This window comes from Micrasema longulum, unplaced genomic scaffold (assembly GCF_059751315.1).
Source record: "Micrasema longulum isolate JH-2025_06_02 unplaced genomic scaffold, ASM5975131v1 h1tg001565l, whole genome shotgun sequence".
NCBI classification, from domain to species: Eukaryota; Metazoa; Arthropoda; class Insecta; order Trichoptera; family Brachycentridae; genus Micrasema; species Micrasema longulum.
Window position 1 is genome coordinate 480,855 of NW_028278748.1, and position 18,519 is coordinate 499,373.

The following is an 18,519-nucleotide window of genomic DNA, read 5'->3' on the forward strand; positions in this document are numbered from 1 at the left end:
TAGCGGGTTATTCCTTTAGGTGGTTTTTAACGAAAAAAATAAACTAATTTTTCATAGGTGGTGCTTTTATCATTTTTTAATGAAAAATGCCTTTTTTACGTTTATTTTCAATGAAAAATCAACAAAACTTGATTTGCGGAAACTTTACACGATATTTATTGTAACAAATACCATAACAATATAATTTACGTCATTTTCACAAAGTAAAAAAATAAAGAATATTTCTTTTATATTTTGTTTTGTACACCATTTTGTGAAAAGTACCTAAATTATTATGTTACAGTATTTGTTACATTTTGTAAAGTGTGAAATTTCCGCCAACGAAGTTTTGTAAAATTTTCATCTAAAATAAACGTAAAAATGACATTTTTCAATAAAACTTATAAAAGTGCCATCTTTGAATAACTTGTTTCATTTTTTCGTTTAGAATAACCTTATAACAAAAAGTAACAATCTCGAAAAAATCTCTATTATGATTAAGTTGTGCAAAATAAAAACTTCTTATTTTCAATAATAGTTTTTTTTTATCGATTTGTGATTTAATTTCTAACATGCCATGCACGTTTTATTCAGTAAAAAAGTTGTAAAATAAAATATTGTGTCGTAAGATAAATTAAATTATTTTGAAATATTCTCTTTTTTCAGTGCCAATTGTCGAATTCCGTTGTCCCATTTTTTTATTTCAATATTATAAATACATTTATGTAATGCATCATTTTTAATTATCTGCCATGTCAAATGTCGAATAGGCGTCTCGCATTGTGCGGAAACAACAGCGGTTTTGATTTATTAATATTTTGAAATTCATGATTTGAAATCATCTATATTCGTATTTAAAAAAAAAACATAACCTCTTTTATGTAGTTATTTTATGTACTACACAGCAATATGTTTTATGTTTAACTCTTGTTAGGCTGTGATGTAACATGTGTGCATAAAATACAAGACTTTATAAAGTAAATATCTTATATTTGTTTTTATTATGATGTTGTATTTTTTACAATCTTCAAATGGACATTATCACATCAGATTTAGATTTTTTTGTATAAATATGCTTTTTTTAATATGAAAAATATTTTTCCTTGCCAGGCGAAGAATAATTATACGAATAACGGTTATACCAATACCACAATAAATTTGTATGACTGTATAAGAAAGCGTACGAAAATAGAACTTATAAGAAGGAGGACAGAGACGCTGTTCTATGGCCGGTGTTCGTGTGAAAAAAAACAAAAAACAAAAGAAGAAATTCGTTAAATTAGTCAGTTATTGGCAGTGAGTAGGAGTACACGCTAGTGAAATGACAGGCGTATTTATGATTCGATTTTTTTTGACTAAAACAGCCTTTAATTATTAAAAAAATAATGGATTTTTTTTTTTAACATGTTTCTATCTTTTTTTTTTTTTGTATCAATTTCAATTTAGGAGTGCATCTTCCTTTACTAATAATTAGTTTTTTGTCCATAAACGATAGCTGAGAAAACGCGTTGTTTTTTTAAAACGATTAAACACACATTTCCATCACTATCACAAGTTTTACAAAACTCCATTTCAATTTTTTCATCAACAAAACAAATATGGACTTTATTCTCGAATGTAAAAGAAAAAATCAGTTTGAGGTTATATATGTGACATTGTTTTGAATCGTCTTTTATTAAATAATAATTGAAAAAATCGCTAGATGTCAGTTACGTGATTGTTTTTTTGGTTCAAATAAGCACTGCCTATAAACCAACTCATACACGCGTAAATACAACTGGAAAATAACCCACACACACGCGCATTGATCGTGTATACAGGAACGAATGCGTGAAGAAAATAGGCATTTTTAGTTCGTGCCTCAGCCATTAGCGGCGTGCCGATCGGAACGATACACGACTTGGCGCATTTTTCAAATTTTACAAATAGTAACTTGCATATTTTATATTATTTTTTGTTATTGTTTTAATAAAATTCTAGTAGGGTAGGCGCTGCTTATGTACCTGTATGGAACGCACGCCACTGTTAATATGTCCTTTTTTTTAAAGGTGTTTTTTTTAATTAATTTAAATTAATTTTCTTTTATTTCTTTTAAAGTTTCTTTTTTGAACGCCTAAAATATGTATGTATATTTTTTATAAATGTTTTTTCTTATTGTAAATGTTTTTTATTGCATTTAAGCATGCTTTATTTATTCTTATTTATTTTAATTACTGTTACTGAGTTTTTTCTTCATTTTTAATATAATTTCCGTTTTTGTAAATACTAACTACAAACTTTTAAAATAACTTTTTTAGTTTAATTTTAATTTATAAACTACTTTCATTTGTGTTTTTTTCCCTTTTTTTTGTACTTGAAAAAATTAAAATAGTTAATTGATAACTAATAAAATAAAATATGGAAACTTCACAAGTCCATTAGAGTTAAGTCTAACTTTATGCACTTTAAAACTATGTAATTGTACTGTTTGTTTCCCTAATAAAAGATAATAGTAAAAATTAAAAATTAAAAAAAAAAAAATGACCACAATATTTTGAGCTTGTACGAATTTTCGGAGTGGATTCAACTCCGTGGAGATCCGTTAATACTAACATATTACAACGAAGATGATGAACAGAAGTCGAGGCATCTACACAGCTTATGATTTATTTTTGGCTGGTTTAAGTGGCCAGTTTACACACTGTGTAAAATTCACCATTCTGCTCATATTTAAACATCATTATTTCTTCAATTTATTCATTTTTTGATTTTTGACAAGTTAAAGACCTGAAATCTTTATTTATGCTCTTTAACTTCACAAACGTCAACAGATGAAAGAATTGAAAGAATATAGATGTTCAAGTACAGATCATAAGCCCTGTAGGATTCTATATTACTTTCTCTAAAATGTTCTTTATCTCTGTTGTAATATGTTATTCATAATAATAATAATGGTTTATTAACAAAAATTACTAATTCTTTTTCTACTACATACATACTTATGTAATATATTTATCTGGATAATGACTAGTCTTTCTAACTAGGTACAACCTGTTTTAAGGCAGACATTTTTATGCAAAAATAAATAATAACATGACTACTTACTAGGTAATTTATTATAAAGTTTTCCAATATATATACCATTTATTATTTGAGAATGTTTTTTAGTAAGTGAATATTTTGGGGTCCAGAAACCTGCAATTTCTTTTCCCGAATTCAGAGTTTGTGGTAGACCCCATGACCCATCCTTTAGTTTGACTTCTGGTAGAGTAAGAGTGTTCCTTTTCGGATTTGGTAGAATAATTTGTTTTCACAAACACAATTATTCTAGATATATATAATTACGTTATATCCGATATATCTAATTCCTCAAACATCTTGACGCTGGAGTACTTGAAGGGTATTGCTTTATTTGTGTATCAATGTAATTCCTTATGTACCACTGAGCGCAGAGAAAAAAATGGTTATGATCGTTTAAACAATTTCGATGATATATTTGAGCATCATCTTTTCAAACAATTCTTTTCTTTTACGTGTTGATGAGGCAAAATACGGAAGGTTTTTCCCGAATGAGGGGGTGAAAATATCAGTCGTAATACCAGTGCTTCTGCCCGTCCCCAGGGAAATGAACATATTACGACTCGGCGCTGGCGACGCTTTTCCAAAATCCAATAATAATATACGGCCTGATATTTACGCATCTGATGACAGAAGCTTTGAGACTTGACATGATCGATTTTGCGAACATTTTAGTTAACGGATTCATACGACAAGCGTGGCACGCCTTAAAAATAATTTGTTCAATTATTTGAATTTATTATCGTATTTGACTAGATGCTTTTCCGTAACGCGACGGGGTGGAAATCAATTACATTACACATGTATTTTTTTTTAGTTATCATTTTTTTAATTTATTCCATAAAAATATTATAAGATAAGGAAAGCACATGAAAATAAAATAATAAATAAAAAACCGCAAAACCGCGAGACCGGCATATCAACAGGTTTTAATTTTTAAAATAGGTATATGGACATATATGTACGTATTACGTATATTGTATAGAAAGTTGCATATATGTGTGTCTTCTTCTTTGTCTTTTAAGTTATCACGGACGGAGTTATCATGGACTGCAAACCTACCTTAAATGAACAAATTGATACTATGATTAACACTAAAACTCTTGGGTTTTGTTAGCAGGACATCTAGTGACTTTACTAATATGTTCACGGTTAAAACATTACATTGCTCACTTGTTCGTACTCTTTTAGAATATGCACCCGTGATCTGGTCTCCCTTCTATGTAGGCCGGATGAATCATATTGAATCGGTGCAACATCGTTTGCTAAGAAAAGTAGCATGGATGATTGGCCTCGAGAGGGGAGACTACACATACGGAGAAATGGAGTCAATGTTAAAAATCTCAAGTCTACAAAAACGTAGAAATAACATTGACTCCATTTTTAAGTTTATTTTGCTGAATGGCTTAATTGATGTACCATCGTTACTGGAACAGGTGGCATTCAATGTTTCGATCCGCCAGTTGCGAAATAATAATGTGCTGTTCCTCGATCAACACAGCACAAATTATGGCTTGCATGCACCAATGTCCCAATTATGTCATATTGTAAACTTAAGACAAGATTTAGACTTTTTTGGTATAAGTTTTAAAAATTCACTAAGATAGACCGGGTCTTGTCTTGAGGGAGTAATTTTTATTTTTTTTGTCCTAGCTTTAATTTTATTGAGTTGTATTTTATTTTATTAGTGCCTGTATTAATTATAAAAAACTGTATTTACCGTCGTTAGAATGGACTGCATAAGTCGGTCAAATAAATAAATAAAGAGATCCTAAGATTAGTATTATGGAAAACTAGTTCTTCTGAGATGATAAGATCATGAAACATATTATAAAATACAGAAATATTTTGAAAATTAAATAATCAATAAAAACCGTCAAACCGCAGAACCGGCTTATCGGCAGGTTCTTATTTTCAAAATAGTTACATGGATATATATGTATTAAGTATGTACAAAAGGTTGCATAATTTTTCTTCTTCTTCATAATCTTTTAGGATATCCTAAGATTAGTATTACATACGGAAAAGTAGTATCCTGAGATGATAAGGTCCAACTTTTCATTGATTTATTTATTTATTATTTCACGTCTTACATAAAACTTTTATTTTTTAATATGAATTCCTCACTGGACACAACCCGTGTCGAGACATTCATTTACATAATTTAATATATTTTACTTATAGTGTCTAAAAAATATATAAAATACATATAAAATATTACATATTCACATTTTAATCCACACAGACATATTTGCTTATACGAGTATAATAGTTAGAGAGTAAAAAATAATTAAAAAGAAAGAAAAAGAAAACAACTTTATATTATTAGTACAGCTCACACATTTAACTACTGTGCAGACATTAGGTCAAGTAACAAGCTACTGTCAGCTCCCGGTGGCCCAACATCCGCACAAATGCCAAATATACGAGTATATGACATATATTCATAGAGACACTGTGTGAATACAAATACAAAACACGAAAAAAAAATATATATCAACAAGTTTACTGCATTGGTGGGGTGACCATCTTAAGATAGTTCTTGGGACCCAAATCAAGTCGCCATTTTTTTACAAATAGTTAAAATTGCTCAAGATTTTTATCTACTTTTGTGGCAAATGGTATGTTGTTATATATTTATTTAATTAATTAATTTATTTAACTTTTTGTACATAATGCTACTTTAACATTAGCGGGTTTTTTGCCAAATGGCAATTTCTTCCAACCAATCAATAAAATAAAAGTTTTATTGTTATTATTCAAGTTACAGAACATATTCAATAGAAAAAAAAAATAAAAGCTAAAGATATATAAAAATAGAAATAAACATATTTGAACATAAATTACCTTAAATCAAAACTATTACTCAATGGGAAAAAGGAAAAAAGAGGAAAAGGGAAAAAGGAAAGGAGGAGAAATTAAGGAAGAGAAAGGAGATGTTTCTTCAGACGCGATTTAAACAGAGATAATGTAGTGACATCTTATTTTTGGTCCAAGGTATATTTGACTCCTTTGACCAAATGATGTTGTCATTTTAGGTGCCACTATTCCTTCATATCTCAGATGGTCTTCCAGGTGGACGTTATCCAGGTGAGATTTCATTGCAGTGTACACAAGTCTGTCGTTGCTCATTCTGTGCACATGGTCACTCCAGTATCTTCGTCTTAATTCGCTCCATCACACGATATTCTCTATTTCACACGTATTTCTTAATTAAATTATTAATATTTGATTGCAGAGTTTTACAATGATTAATGTACGATATTTTTTCAAATATTTTGATTTTTCAATATTAAGAAATAAATTATTTTTTTCACACCAATTATACAAATTATTAATATTTGATTGCAGAGTTTCACAATAATTAATGTCCAATATTTTTTTTATTATTTTGGTATCGTCCATAAAAAGCAAAACTTCGACATCACGAAAACAGGAAGTAATGTCATTTACAACAATTAGAAACGGAACAGGCCCAAGGTGACTGCCTTGTGGAAGACCACTAGAGGCAGAGAAACATGTTATGTTTATTATATGATTATGTTATATTATGTTCATTAAATGATCAGGAATGTGGCATCAAGTAATGAGCTGAGAAGAAGACAGGCTTATCAACCATTTACCGTTACGATATATCTGAAGTGACAATTTGCTATTCTCTCAGGATGTGGTATATTATAAATAATGAAGTCCTGCGGGATTAATGACTGGCGGTTGAGACAGGATATAGAGGCTTACTAACGGATAAGGAAAGACTAAGGGACGATTAGTACCTGACAGGTAAATCGATTTATCAAGGGTTCTTAAAGGTACGCCTGAAAAATCACAAACCAATAGAAAATAAACGAATGAACTTGATTAATGTTTCAAGGAGGATGGAAATATTTTTATACGGATAATTTGGCCGTGTTTGTTTATTTCTGATATTTCAAGGAGAATAATATATATTTATATTACTGACAAACATTTACTTTTTTACATTTCTCAGTTTCAATTGATGGAAAGCCGACGTGAAGTTATTTGTCTAAAAATCTGTTTATTAACTACGGTATTTTTTTATTGAAATAAACAGCAAAATTTCCTTTTACAAAACTTATTATGTAAACATATTTGGTTTAATTTATTTTTAAAGACATACATTACTTTATATATTTAAGATTAAGAATATTTTTTTTTTACTTATAAATTATATAACACATTTAGTTGAAGTTTAAAACAATTAAAGATAAAAGTGAATGTAAAATTCAATAATAAAATATTTAAATAGATAAATATAACAAGAAAATCTTAGGGCACTGTTTTATTTAACAAATATACTAAAGTTTTAATTACCATTCACCATCTTGTATGATCTGTAAGAAGAATATCCTACACTAAATATTATGAATCGGGTTGTGGTCCCGTGGCTAGTGTTGCGGACTCACGGGCCAGAGGCCCGAGGTTCAAACCCCACTCTACCCCAACTTGATTTCCATTTTCTAATTCTGAGTTATTTACAACTTGTTGAAAATAGCCACCAAAATTGAAGTATTTGTGTTAATTATATAAGAACGCTAATATTTTTTTTTTTTAAATAATACCAGTATATTTATATACTATGTATTCTGTTTTTATGTCGCATTTCACTGAGTTTTAAAATATTTTTAAAGACATATTTATATATTTTCATGGTTTTTTACTATGTTTTCACTGCATTTATTACTTTGTTTTTATAATTTATTTTTTTTGCTACGTTTTTTTACTACATTTTTACTATGTTTTTACTACGATTTTACTATGTTTTTATTACATTTTACTATGTTTTTACTACATTTTTTACCATGTTTTTACTCCATTTTTTACTTTGTTTTTCACTTTGTCCTGTATCTTTATAACTGTTTCTAAAAATTGATTACTGTTTTTTTATATAATCTATAGTATACCGTCTTAGAACGGGGTAAATAACCCTAGTTAGACAGTCAAAGCAACTTTACATAAATTATAATTTTGTGTATGTAATATAATGATAATAATAAATAAATAAATAAATAAAAAATTATATATATATATATATATATGATTCGTGGGAATAACGTTTGCCGAGTTCCAGGAGTCCATTTAATGTAGCATTGCAAGTATACACCGTCCGTGAATAGGGAAATACACCTTTTTTAAACATTTTTAAGGTAATAAAGGTCTATGAAATACTGTCCAGTAAAAACAAAATATTTGTTAATAGAATGAAAAATACTTTCAAATTTTTAATTTTGAATTCCCGCAAAAACGGTCATTCATATAAATATATATATATAAATACATATATTTGCACTACAACAGGCCAGGAGGTCCAATAACTTTAGCAAATTACATCACATGACACCCAGGCTTGAGAAAAATCACATCTTAATTCTTGAGTTCTCCCCGGAAATAAAACCCGGAACCTTCCGTCGGTGAGTCAAGCATCTTGACCACTACACCACGAAAGCCGCTATACTATAAAAATATATTTTTTAAGTAATGACAATGATAATCCTAAAGTAATAATGAGCATTGATTGTTTCATATTTCAATATATCGATGGTTACGCCTGTTCGAGGGGCTACCGTTATGCTGAACGACATTGCTCTGGATGTTGATGTGTTCCATGTCTCCGAAGGAGTATTCCGGAGCAGGATTCTCCTACTTCTATAACTCTTAAAAGACTGTGATAAATAATCCCTTTGCGCGCGGTGATGTAACATCGTGTTACCACTAGTAAAAGACGGAATAATTATAAGTTCAAAAATTGAAAAAAAAAAACACGGAGACATACTGTTTAATAATTCCTTTTCCATTATTTGTGCAAATAAACGTATAATTTAGCCCTGTTATAGTAAAATAAATTAATAATCATAAATACGCCGCTCAGATTACGCGCGTGCGTTTCCCATCACTGTTATCAACCGGCTGAAATCTGAATCTATTTTACACTTTACTTAGTTTTGTTTTTGTCTCTTTCACACTAACACCTGCCATAGAACAGCGTTTCTGTCTTCCTTGTGATGAGTTCTATCTTCGTGCTCTTTCTTATACATATGTGTTGCTGAATTAGCGGACACTCTTATTTCGCGTAGCGAGGATAAATATTTTTTTGTATTAACATCCAGCATAGTTGAACAAATTTCACTTTCCAAATCCGGTGTGAAAATGTCCATTTGAAGATTACAAAAAATACGAATTCATCATTTTAAAAAATAAGAGAGATATATCAAGTCTTGTGTCCTATGTCGACTAGTGTGACATCACAGCCACACAAGAGTTAATAAGAGTGTATTTTATTTATATTTTCTTTTTATAAAATATAAGTCAGAAATTACACGTTTTCACTATCAATTATTAACTTATCAAAACATTTGTTCACCTGGCAGTGCACTGCACATGGAACCGACTCTATCTGGCACTGTTTCTGTACTGGCACTTGAAACGTAACACTAATCACCTTACCTTTCTTTGACAGAATATCAATTTATGCTGCATTTGGTAAACTTGTGTACCATTATATTGTATGCGAAATAGGGGAATGATGACGATAATTTTGAAATTCGAGACTGTTATATGCAACAACTATGGGGAACATGAAACCAAAATGACATAAGCAGACTCCAACGACAGTAAAATAATATGCTTGTATATTCAATATGACCTCCCGTATCTAACACCAACTAAAGAACTCCTTAAAAAAACTAAAAAAACAAATGTAATTTTTTTTTTTCAACTAGAATCATTAAAATTTATTCAGAAGTTAGCCACTGTAATCATTGCAGACAAAAAATTAAAATACGACAGAAATTGTAATAAACATGGACATAATACAAGAATATCAGAACAATATTACATACAACATTCCAAAACGAGATAAGGACAATCGAGACTAATAAATGAGGGATTAAAACTATACAAACAACTACCAGACAAAACTAAACATTTAAAAAGATGTAGAAAGTATTATTATCAAAAACAAAGTATGAACAAAAAATTAAATATGATTTTTGTAATATGAATGTTATGATCCGTAAGGGTAAATAAATATTTTTTAAATAAATTAAGGTATTGTATTTTACAAACATATTTTTGTCCACAGGTGGTCTGTTCCATCCAGCTGACGATAAGCAGGAGGTTGCATTCCGTTACGCTGTGGAAAGAATTAACTCTGATAGGACGATTCTCCCGAGATCCAAACTGCTAGCGCAGATTGAGAAGATTTCTCCACAAGATAGTTTTCATGCTTCTAAGCGAGGTAAGCCAAAAAGTGCTCTATGAAACGTATCCTTAAAAATATTTACTTTGTTTTTTAATAGGAAATTTTCCAATGGTCAGACTTTAAAAAAAAAATCGGAGTTGCAAAATTATTGACCTTGCTCATAATGTAGAAGGTATATATTTTATACATGGATTTTGTTTCCTGTCTATATACACGGTTTATCAGGGCCAGACCGCGAAATTTCTTTGTCAGATTTCTTTGTATTTTTCTTACCAACACTTAAATAACACTACATACTGTAAACTTTTTTGCCTAAAACCGTTATAACTTTTCAAACATATTTGATTATTTGCGAACAAACTTTTATTTAGTATTTTTATTTTTTTTATTGAGGATATCAATAAGAATACATGTTAAAAATATAACAAAAAAAACATACAGAGAATAAAACCTATGACAGATATCCACAGAAATACATGAAATACTCGTACAATACATGTTAGTGAGTTTGTGTGAGTGGAAGTGTATGAGTAGGTGTTATAATAAAGTGAGGGTGCACATGTGTGTAAATATTATTGCACACGTTTCAAAAATATAAAAAACATGAAGAATTAGACATAGAATAAGTTTTTGTTGTAGAAACTTCTAAGAATTACACAAAAATGTATGTTTTAAAACGCGCATTTTAAATGTTAATTCGGGACAATCAAAAGGGTCAATAAGAAGAAAATTCAAATTATACTCACGAGATAAGGTAGAGAGCTCAAAATTTATTTTTATGTATATCTACATAGCAAAATTTTATTCGATACAATAAAAAAAATGCTGTTTTTTAGATAAGTACCTACATATTACCGTATTATACCTCAAAATTCTTGAATTTTAATTTTACATCTGAAAATGTCAATGTTCTCAAGTCGAGATGTTCTGTTATTTATCACTGTAATGATTGATTCTCCTGGCGTTTAAAGAGAATACAAAAAAAAGTAAATATTTTTCCGTAAAAGCTTTAAAGTCATCTTTAACGGTTCCGGCTATGGGAAAAAAAGCATTTGAAATTGTTGTACACAAAAATAATAATTAATGAATTACTTATTTACTTTAATCAAGATTAAAACCATTGGTTGTTTAATGTTAAAGGAATAGATTAATTATGTGCTCACGTATAGTAGATATTTTGAATTTATCAAATGGGAATGTAAATCAATTATAGTATGAAAAGAGTAGACACAAAAATACAAAAGATTTTATTCTTAAACGTCTTTTTATTTTAGTTGAATATATCTTAAGATTTCCATTCATTAGTTTTCTTTAACTTTTTATAAAAGGAAATGATATTCATTAAAAGTTTGCTTAGTACGCAAGCATGAAGTGAACGGTAAGCAAAAAGTTTCTTTTCGGAATTCTATTTATTTACATCCCTTGTATATTATCGCATCCACATGGAGTTTCAAAGTTAAAGTATTATTTGTCTGCACTGCGTAAGTTCTAGAAAAATAAATTCGAAATATTTTCAAAGTGAGCAATTATTGGCTTTTCCTTTTATTTATAAATTAAATATATTTATCCATGTTGAGAAAACAGACGAGATAATTCACAAAAATTAGTTAAACGATTACTTTAGATTTCATGCATCATTTAATAATTCAGTGATACGAAAAAAGCTTTTTACTAAACCGTTTATATTTTTAAAGTGTATTTTAGCATTAAGTAAATAAATTTATTTCAACAGAGAGGGAAAACATTTTTGAGAAGGGAATATGGAAGTCTAGGCAAATTACAGGGCTTATGACCTGTCATTGGATAGTTTAAGTGGCCGCTTTACGCACTGTGTAACATACACCATTGTGCCTATGTTTGAACATCCACATTTCCTCGAGTCTTCTATCTGTTGACTTTTGTGAAGTAAAAGAGCTGAAACCTTTATCACGGGGGTGAGATTTATCCGGCTGAACCAAATCACCTACTAGGCAACGCCTGAAAACAATTGTTTTAAGTATGTCCAAATGGTTGCAGGCTGGCTGGACATCACGAAAGTCAACAGATGGAAGAGTTGAGGAAATGTGGATGTTTAAACATAAGCAGAATAGTTGATGTGGCAGAGTGTGTATAATGACTGCTTAAAACAACATATGACAGGTCATAAGCCCTGTAAATGCCTGGACTTATTAATTCCATATTCTTTTCGCAAAATGTTTTCCCTCTCTGTTGCAACAAATTAAGATCTAAACAACTCCTTAGCGAGAAATCCCAGTCTGTCTTCAAACATTTGGACATACTCAAAGCATTGTGAATTATGTTTCTTTTAAATTGTATAATCAGTGTCAAAAAGAGTACATTTCTAGGAATTATTTAGATTATTTTATATTGTTAATTTGAATCAAAATAAAATAATTATATTTAAATTTTGGTTCAATTACAAAAATTACAAATCTGTGTGCATAAATAAAACTGTATACAAATATTTATAATGCTATTAGTTTTTTCGTTATATTTTAATTAAATGAAGCAAGAACGCGAGGATTTGTCTCGCCCACAGTGCAACTTTAATTGAGCAAACATGAATTTATTGTTTGAAATCGCTAGAACCTGCAAACCACATAAAGATTTATATTTTATGTTACTACGAGCTTATATTCGACGTTTTGACAAGGCTTAGGGGTGCTATTGGCAAGCCAAACCCTCCCTGAAATGCAATGAGAATTTCTAACAGACCATTAAATTGTAGCGTACCCTAATTACACCAATATGTTTCCGTTTTATTTGGAATTGTGAAAGACGCATTTAAATATTATAAAAATGTTATTCCAGGGATAGAAACTTGAATTGTCTTCTACAGAAATCAAAAAAATTGAAACTAAAGTCTAGTCGAACTAAAACTAATAAATGTTTTGTTATTTTTAAATCTTCTTTGATAACTTCTAGTTTTCTCTCTCTTCTGTTTTCACATTAAAAAACGGTTGATTTTATATTTCAATACGTTGTTTATATGTTCATAATTATGTTGAATTATTTAAAGACATATGTTTTTTTATTTGATTTTATAAAAATGACAACTTTTTTATTTCGGCAGTATATATTTTATTCCCTTCACACGCGGGTTGCAGGTATGTGGTATGTAGCATTACTTGAAAACAAGTGCAGTTTAAATATGTACCGATATCTGAGATTTCTTAATCCACCATTTGTTTGGTTTTTATTGAGGAGGTGAGAATTCATTTTATAGTTGAATTTTATTTCGAAAACAATGAGGAGTTTTGTCAGATACCTAATCAAATGAAAATATATTTTTTTTGTCGTTTTTTTTTCTCTTTTCAATCACATAATAAGTTTGTTATTGGTTTTCATTTAATTTGACTACTAAATATTGGTATTGTAAGACAATTTTTGAGTATGTCCAAATGCTTGCAGACTGGCTCGATTTCCCCCCTAGGAAGTTAATCATATATAAATTTATTTCAACAGATAAGGAAAACATTTTTGAGAATGCAATGTGGAAGTTTAGGTATTAACAAGCCTTATAACCTGTCATTAGGTGGTTCAAGAGGCCACTTTACACACTATTACTACACACAATTACCATTACAACTAATTAATTACTTGAAAAATTTATCCCTAATACCACGAAAGCAAGGCCCAGGATAAAATCTAATATTTAGTAAATATATCACAGCTAGTTTCTTAAAAAACCGTCCTAGTTAAGCATTATAAAAAAATACAAATAGTAGAATAAGTTATACAAAATTTAAACAGGTTTTTATAGAAAACAAATTAATGAACTGACCATAGGGTCAAATACAAACAAAATAGCTTGTATTTCTTTCAAATACAAGATGTTATGTGTTTCGTTGAGCATACATATTTCTATAAAAGCCCTTTTTTGGTTGGCAAAGCACCAGAAATAGTCAGATGATTGTTTTTCTACCAATATATATGAGTTAGATCATCTCGAACGTTTTCTGTTGCAATTATGAAATAACGCAAACCGTTTCAAGCGAGCATCAATCATCCCTTAATATCTAGAGGGAAAATAAGGAGAAATCCAATATTATGTCTGGAATTTAATACTTCGGCTTCTTGCGGATTTATTTATTATGAATTAAGTTACGAAGATATTGCAAAATTAATTTAGCGAAATTAATAAAAGCCGTTGCGTTACTTTTTAAGAATTTATTTTTAGTCTTACCAACTGAAGCATAACACATGTTATTTGGTTACTGTCTTTAATAGTTGCAAATTCGATCACATAACCGAATACCGCACACAACTACACTGGTTCAATATCAGGCATTGAAGAAACATTCACATTCTTTATGTTTATCTAGCTGAGTTCTTTTAACCTTTATCACTCGGGCTATATTTTCCATTTAGTTACAAGAGAAACCTTTTAAATAATTCATAAAAAAATGTTTTGATTATAAATTTATATTTTTAAGAAATTTGTGCACATAGTAAGTACATGTGTTTCCGGTTGAAACTTGATTTTAAATCAGACCAATACATTCAAATATGTCAAAAACATCCCTTATAACCTCTGCAAACCATCGCAAAAAAGCTGATATAATTTATCTATAAAAAAAATATTCTGGTTCAATTGACTGTCCTGAATTGCTATCCAAACTCTCTATTAATGTTCTTTAAAAACCTTTTCTTCAAACTTCTTTTGTCTCATCTAATTATAGAAAAAAAACATATTTATGGCGAACTTTCAATAATTTTAATGTTACAATAACATCATAAAACCTAGAATTATTTTCAAATAATCATAATAACTTGCGGCGTTAGCTTTCAAAATAATTTTCTTCCGTTTTTTTTCAGTTTTTTCTTTTGGATTTAGATCATTGTTTATTATTTATTTTATAATTTATTTTTACTTATTGTGGTGCTATTTGTGAAAACCTGTAATTGGTTTATTTGTTCTGTTTTTGTATATGTTATGATTATTGTAGCTGTTTGTAATCCGAATTAAGAATAAATATATATATATATATATTTTAAATGTAAAATTCACCACTTTAACTTTTTTGCCGCCTCTTTTGCGCTGATAGCTGCTCGATTGTGAAATAATTTACAATCTGATTTTAGAAACGCCCCTTTTTTATTTACATTTAAATAAAGATTAAAATATTTTAAATAAAATATTTTAGTTTTTTCTTTCTCCTCCTTCTTTTCTTCCCATTCCCCTTTTTTATATTTTATTTTTGCACCACAACAGGCCAGGAAGCCTAATTACAGTGGTGAATTACATCACAGAATATCCAGGCTTGAGAAAAATCTCATTTTATTTTTCGAGCTCTCACCGAGAATCAAACCCGGAACCTTCCGTGCGTGAGTCAAGCGTCTTGACCACTACACCACGGAGGCCGCCTTAATATTAGTATAATATTTTTAATTAGGAATAATTATATAATTAGGAATATTTTTGTATTATCATCATCATTCCCTTTCCGAGTATAATAGTGCATAGGGAACTGAATTGGTACACCATTCACAGCGTGTCTTGATATTCTTTTAATTAGATGAAAGTAAGATGATCAGTCTAAGGGCTATGAAATATTTTATTGTGAAAATACCCTTTTAAATAAATATTTCATATCAAACATATCGGAAATCGAACCCGAGACCTTTTTTATAGTAAACAAACGCGCTTATCGTAACACCTATAGACATATCATGTCTTTATACCCACTATATATTTTCTCAAAATTAAGAGTTTGGGGAGGTAAAAAGATATTTCCTTAAGGCAATACGCCCGCCCTAATATGTATATACAATTTTAAATAAATGAATAAATATCCAGGTTTCATATTTGGTTTTCATTATTTTTATTTTATTAATTTTTAAAATGGAATTATCGGGTTTGTAAATCAAACAACTTAATTTTGTTTCTAACAAAATACTCAAGGGTTGGTTCTATTTCTAAGTTACAAGAGATGCAATGGTTTGGAAATATTATTGAAACGAAATAGGTCGTTTAAAATCTATCGTGAAACAATTCAATCGGGTGTAAAAGAAAGGGTTATACCAATGTTATACCAGTATTGAGTACTTCTTATTGAATTTTTAAGTTATTGGGTCGAATGGTGCCATTACAAAACCACTTGAAATCTTTCTAGCCAATGAACCTAGGCGAAACGATATATATCGTTATTGCGCCGGCAATATCTACTTAGTATTTTTTTTCAATTTAGGAGATAGTTTAAACAATGTATTATTTGGTGATGGATTCTTCAACACGTATTTTTTATTGCTTACAAAAAGTAAAGATACGTAATTTAATTTGAAAATAAGATTTCATTATGAAATAAAATTTTCTAGGAATGAAAAATCAAAAATACTTTAAAAAAAGGAAAATCACTTAACAGATATCGCCGGCGCAACTAAAACATAATATTGATTTTACTCTAAATAAAAAGGCGCTACCGCTGTATAGCCACCCATACGGACGAAAATCATTCACGAAATTAGCTATATTTTGCAGCAAAACGATGGGCCTCAGGTACTCAGGTCGAGAATCGCAAGCGCAGCGCAGAACCTTCCGTTACACGTATGTTGTTAATTCTTAAAAGGCTGCGCTACAAAATTCCTTTACACTTAAGCAAAACACAGAATATTTAAAAGTTAAGACATACAAAAAAACATAGAAACATACTTATATTTTTAATATAATTGAGGCTTGTTAAGGCATAAATACGCCATAAATACGCCGGTGATAAAACTAGCGGGCACTCCCACTTACTGCCAATAACCGACTGATACAACGAATTTCTTCTTCTGTTTTGTCTCTTTCACCCGAACACCAGCCCCAAGACAGCTTCTCTGTCTTCATTGTTATAAGTTTTATTCTCGTGCTCTTTCTTATATAGTAAAACAAACTTTCTGTCGTAATGGTTTCACTTTTATTCGTATAGTAATTCTTCGCATAGTATGGATAAATATTTTATGTATTGAAAATATTTATACAAATTTAACTTTCCAAATCCAATATGAAAATGACAATTTTCGAAAGATAAAAAAATACTACTTTAAATAAATAAAAGATGTAAATTTATCCAATCTTTCGTAAGGTTCGAACCAAACTCTAATTAAAATTGATTTTCATTTTTCGTTAGTTATTTACAACTCACTCAAAATGGCCACCAAAATAAAAATGTTTGTGTAAATTATGAGAACGTTTTTATACATTTAAAAAAAAATAAAACAATTATCAAAAAAATCAAGGTTGTTTGGACACGTAGAGCAAATGGACAGCGAAATAACGGTAAAAAAGATTTAAGATGCGAATGTTGATGGATGCAGAAATCGAAAAAGACCGAGGAAGACATGGCATGACAAAATTCAACAAATACTTGGGAATGAACATGTCAAAAATCGGAATAATCCGCGGGCGCGTAGGAGGAAATGTATGAAAATGAAAGAAACGAGATCTGTATGCAAAGACTGATCGACATGGTGTTTTATACTTTCTGCCTACCCTTTCAGAAAACGGCTTGTTCGTGAATGGCGGAATAACATATGCCGTAATTTTTAACCGATTTCAGGCCATTTCGGTTCCACGATGAAGCTTAACGATGAAGTTGGCTGTAGTATATCTGATGTGAAATGGTTAAGATAACACCAACATTATGTTGAAACAAAATAAGAGCAATTAACGCTTGTTCTTATTTTTTTTACATCATTTACCTGAGTATTAGTTTTAAATAATAATACATATATTTTATTTTTTTTCGTTTAGTGTTATTCAAAATTGTTTTCTTAGTTTATTTTAACTGGTTAAAAGTATTTCTAATACCAAATTATCTTTTTTTATCGATAATTCTGTAACTGGTGATATTTTATTATTTTATATAGTTTATCTTTTTTAGACTTTCTTAATTTGTTAATTAATAATATTGTTTCAAATGTTCTGTATTACTTATAATTATGCTTACATGCATGTATATTTGATTAAATTTGAAACTAATATGTAAAAGACACTGAGTACCGTTTGTTTCAATAAAATAAAATAAATAAAAATACGCCTTCATCGTAATGTTAAAAAAATAGACAGAATTTTGAATGTAACACAATGCGTCAAGTTGCCATGTAAACCAGCCAATGACAGGGCATAAGCCCTCTAAATTCTTGGACTTTCATGTTCTCTTCTGTAATGCTTTCTCTATTTATATTTTGATACGTCAATATATTTTTTTTATAAATTTGTCTCGCAAATGCAAAAACCGTTTCACAGAAACATAACACATAGGATCACAAAGTGTTGCTTA

General features: G+C 29.5%; 1 protein-coding gene across 1 annotated transcript in view; it reads left to right on the forward strand.

The window, feature by feature from the left end:
• LOC148274866 (glutamate receptor ionotropic, kainate 2-like) overlaps positions 1-17,870 on the forward strand; it is a 155,052-nt gene extending 137,182 nt beyond the window's left edge. Inside the window, exons 3-4 of the mRNA XM_088236506.1 lie at positions 10,136-10,291; positions 17,797-17,870. Coding sequence (XP_088092632.1) covers positions 10,136-10,291; positions 17,797-17,870 — 230 coding nt within the window. The remainder of the gene's footprint in view (positions 1-10,135; positions 10,292-17,796) is intronic.
• The last annotated feature ends 649 nt before the right edge of the window (positions 17,871-18,519 follow it).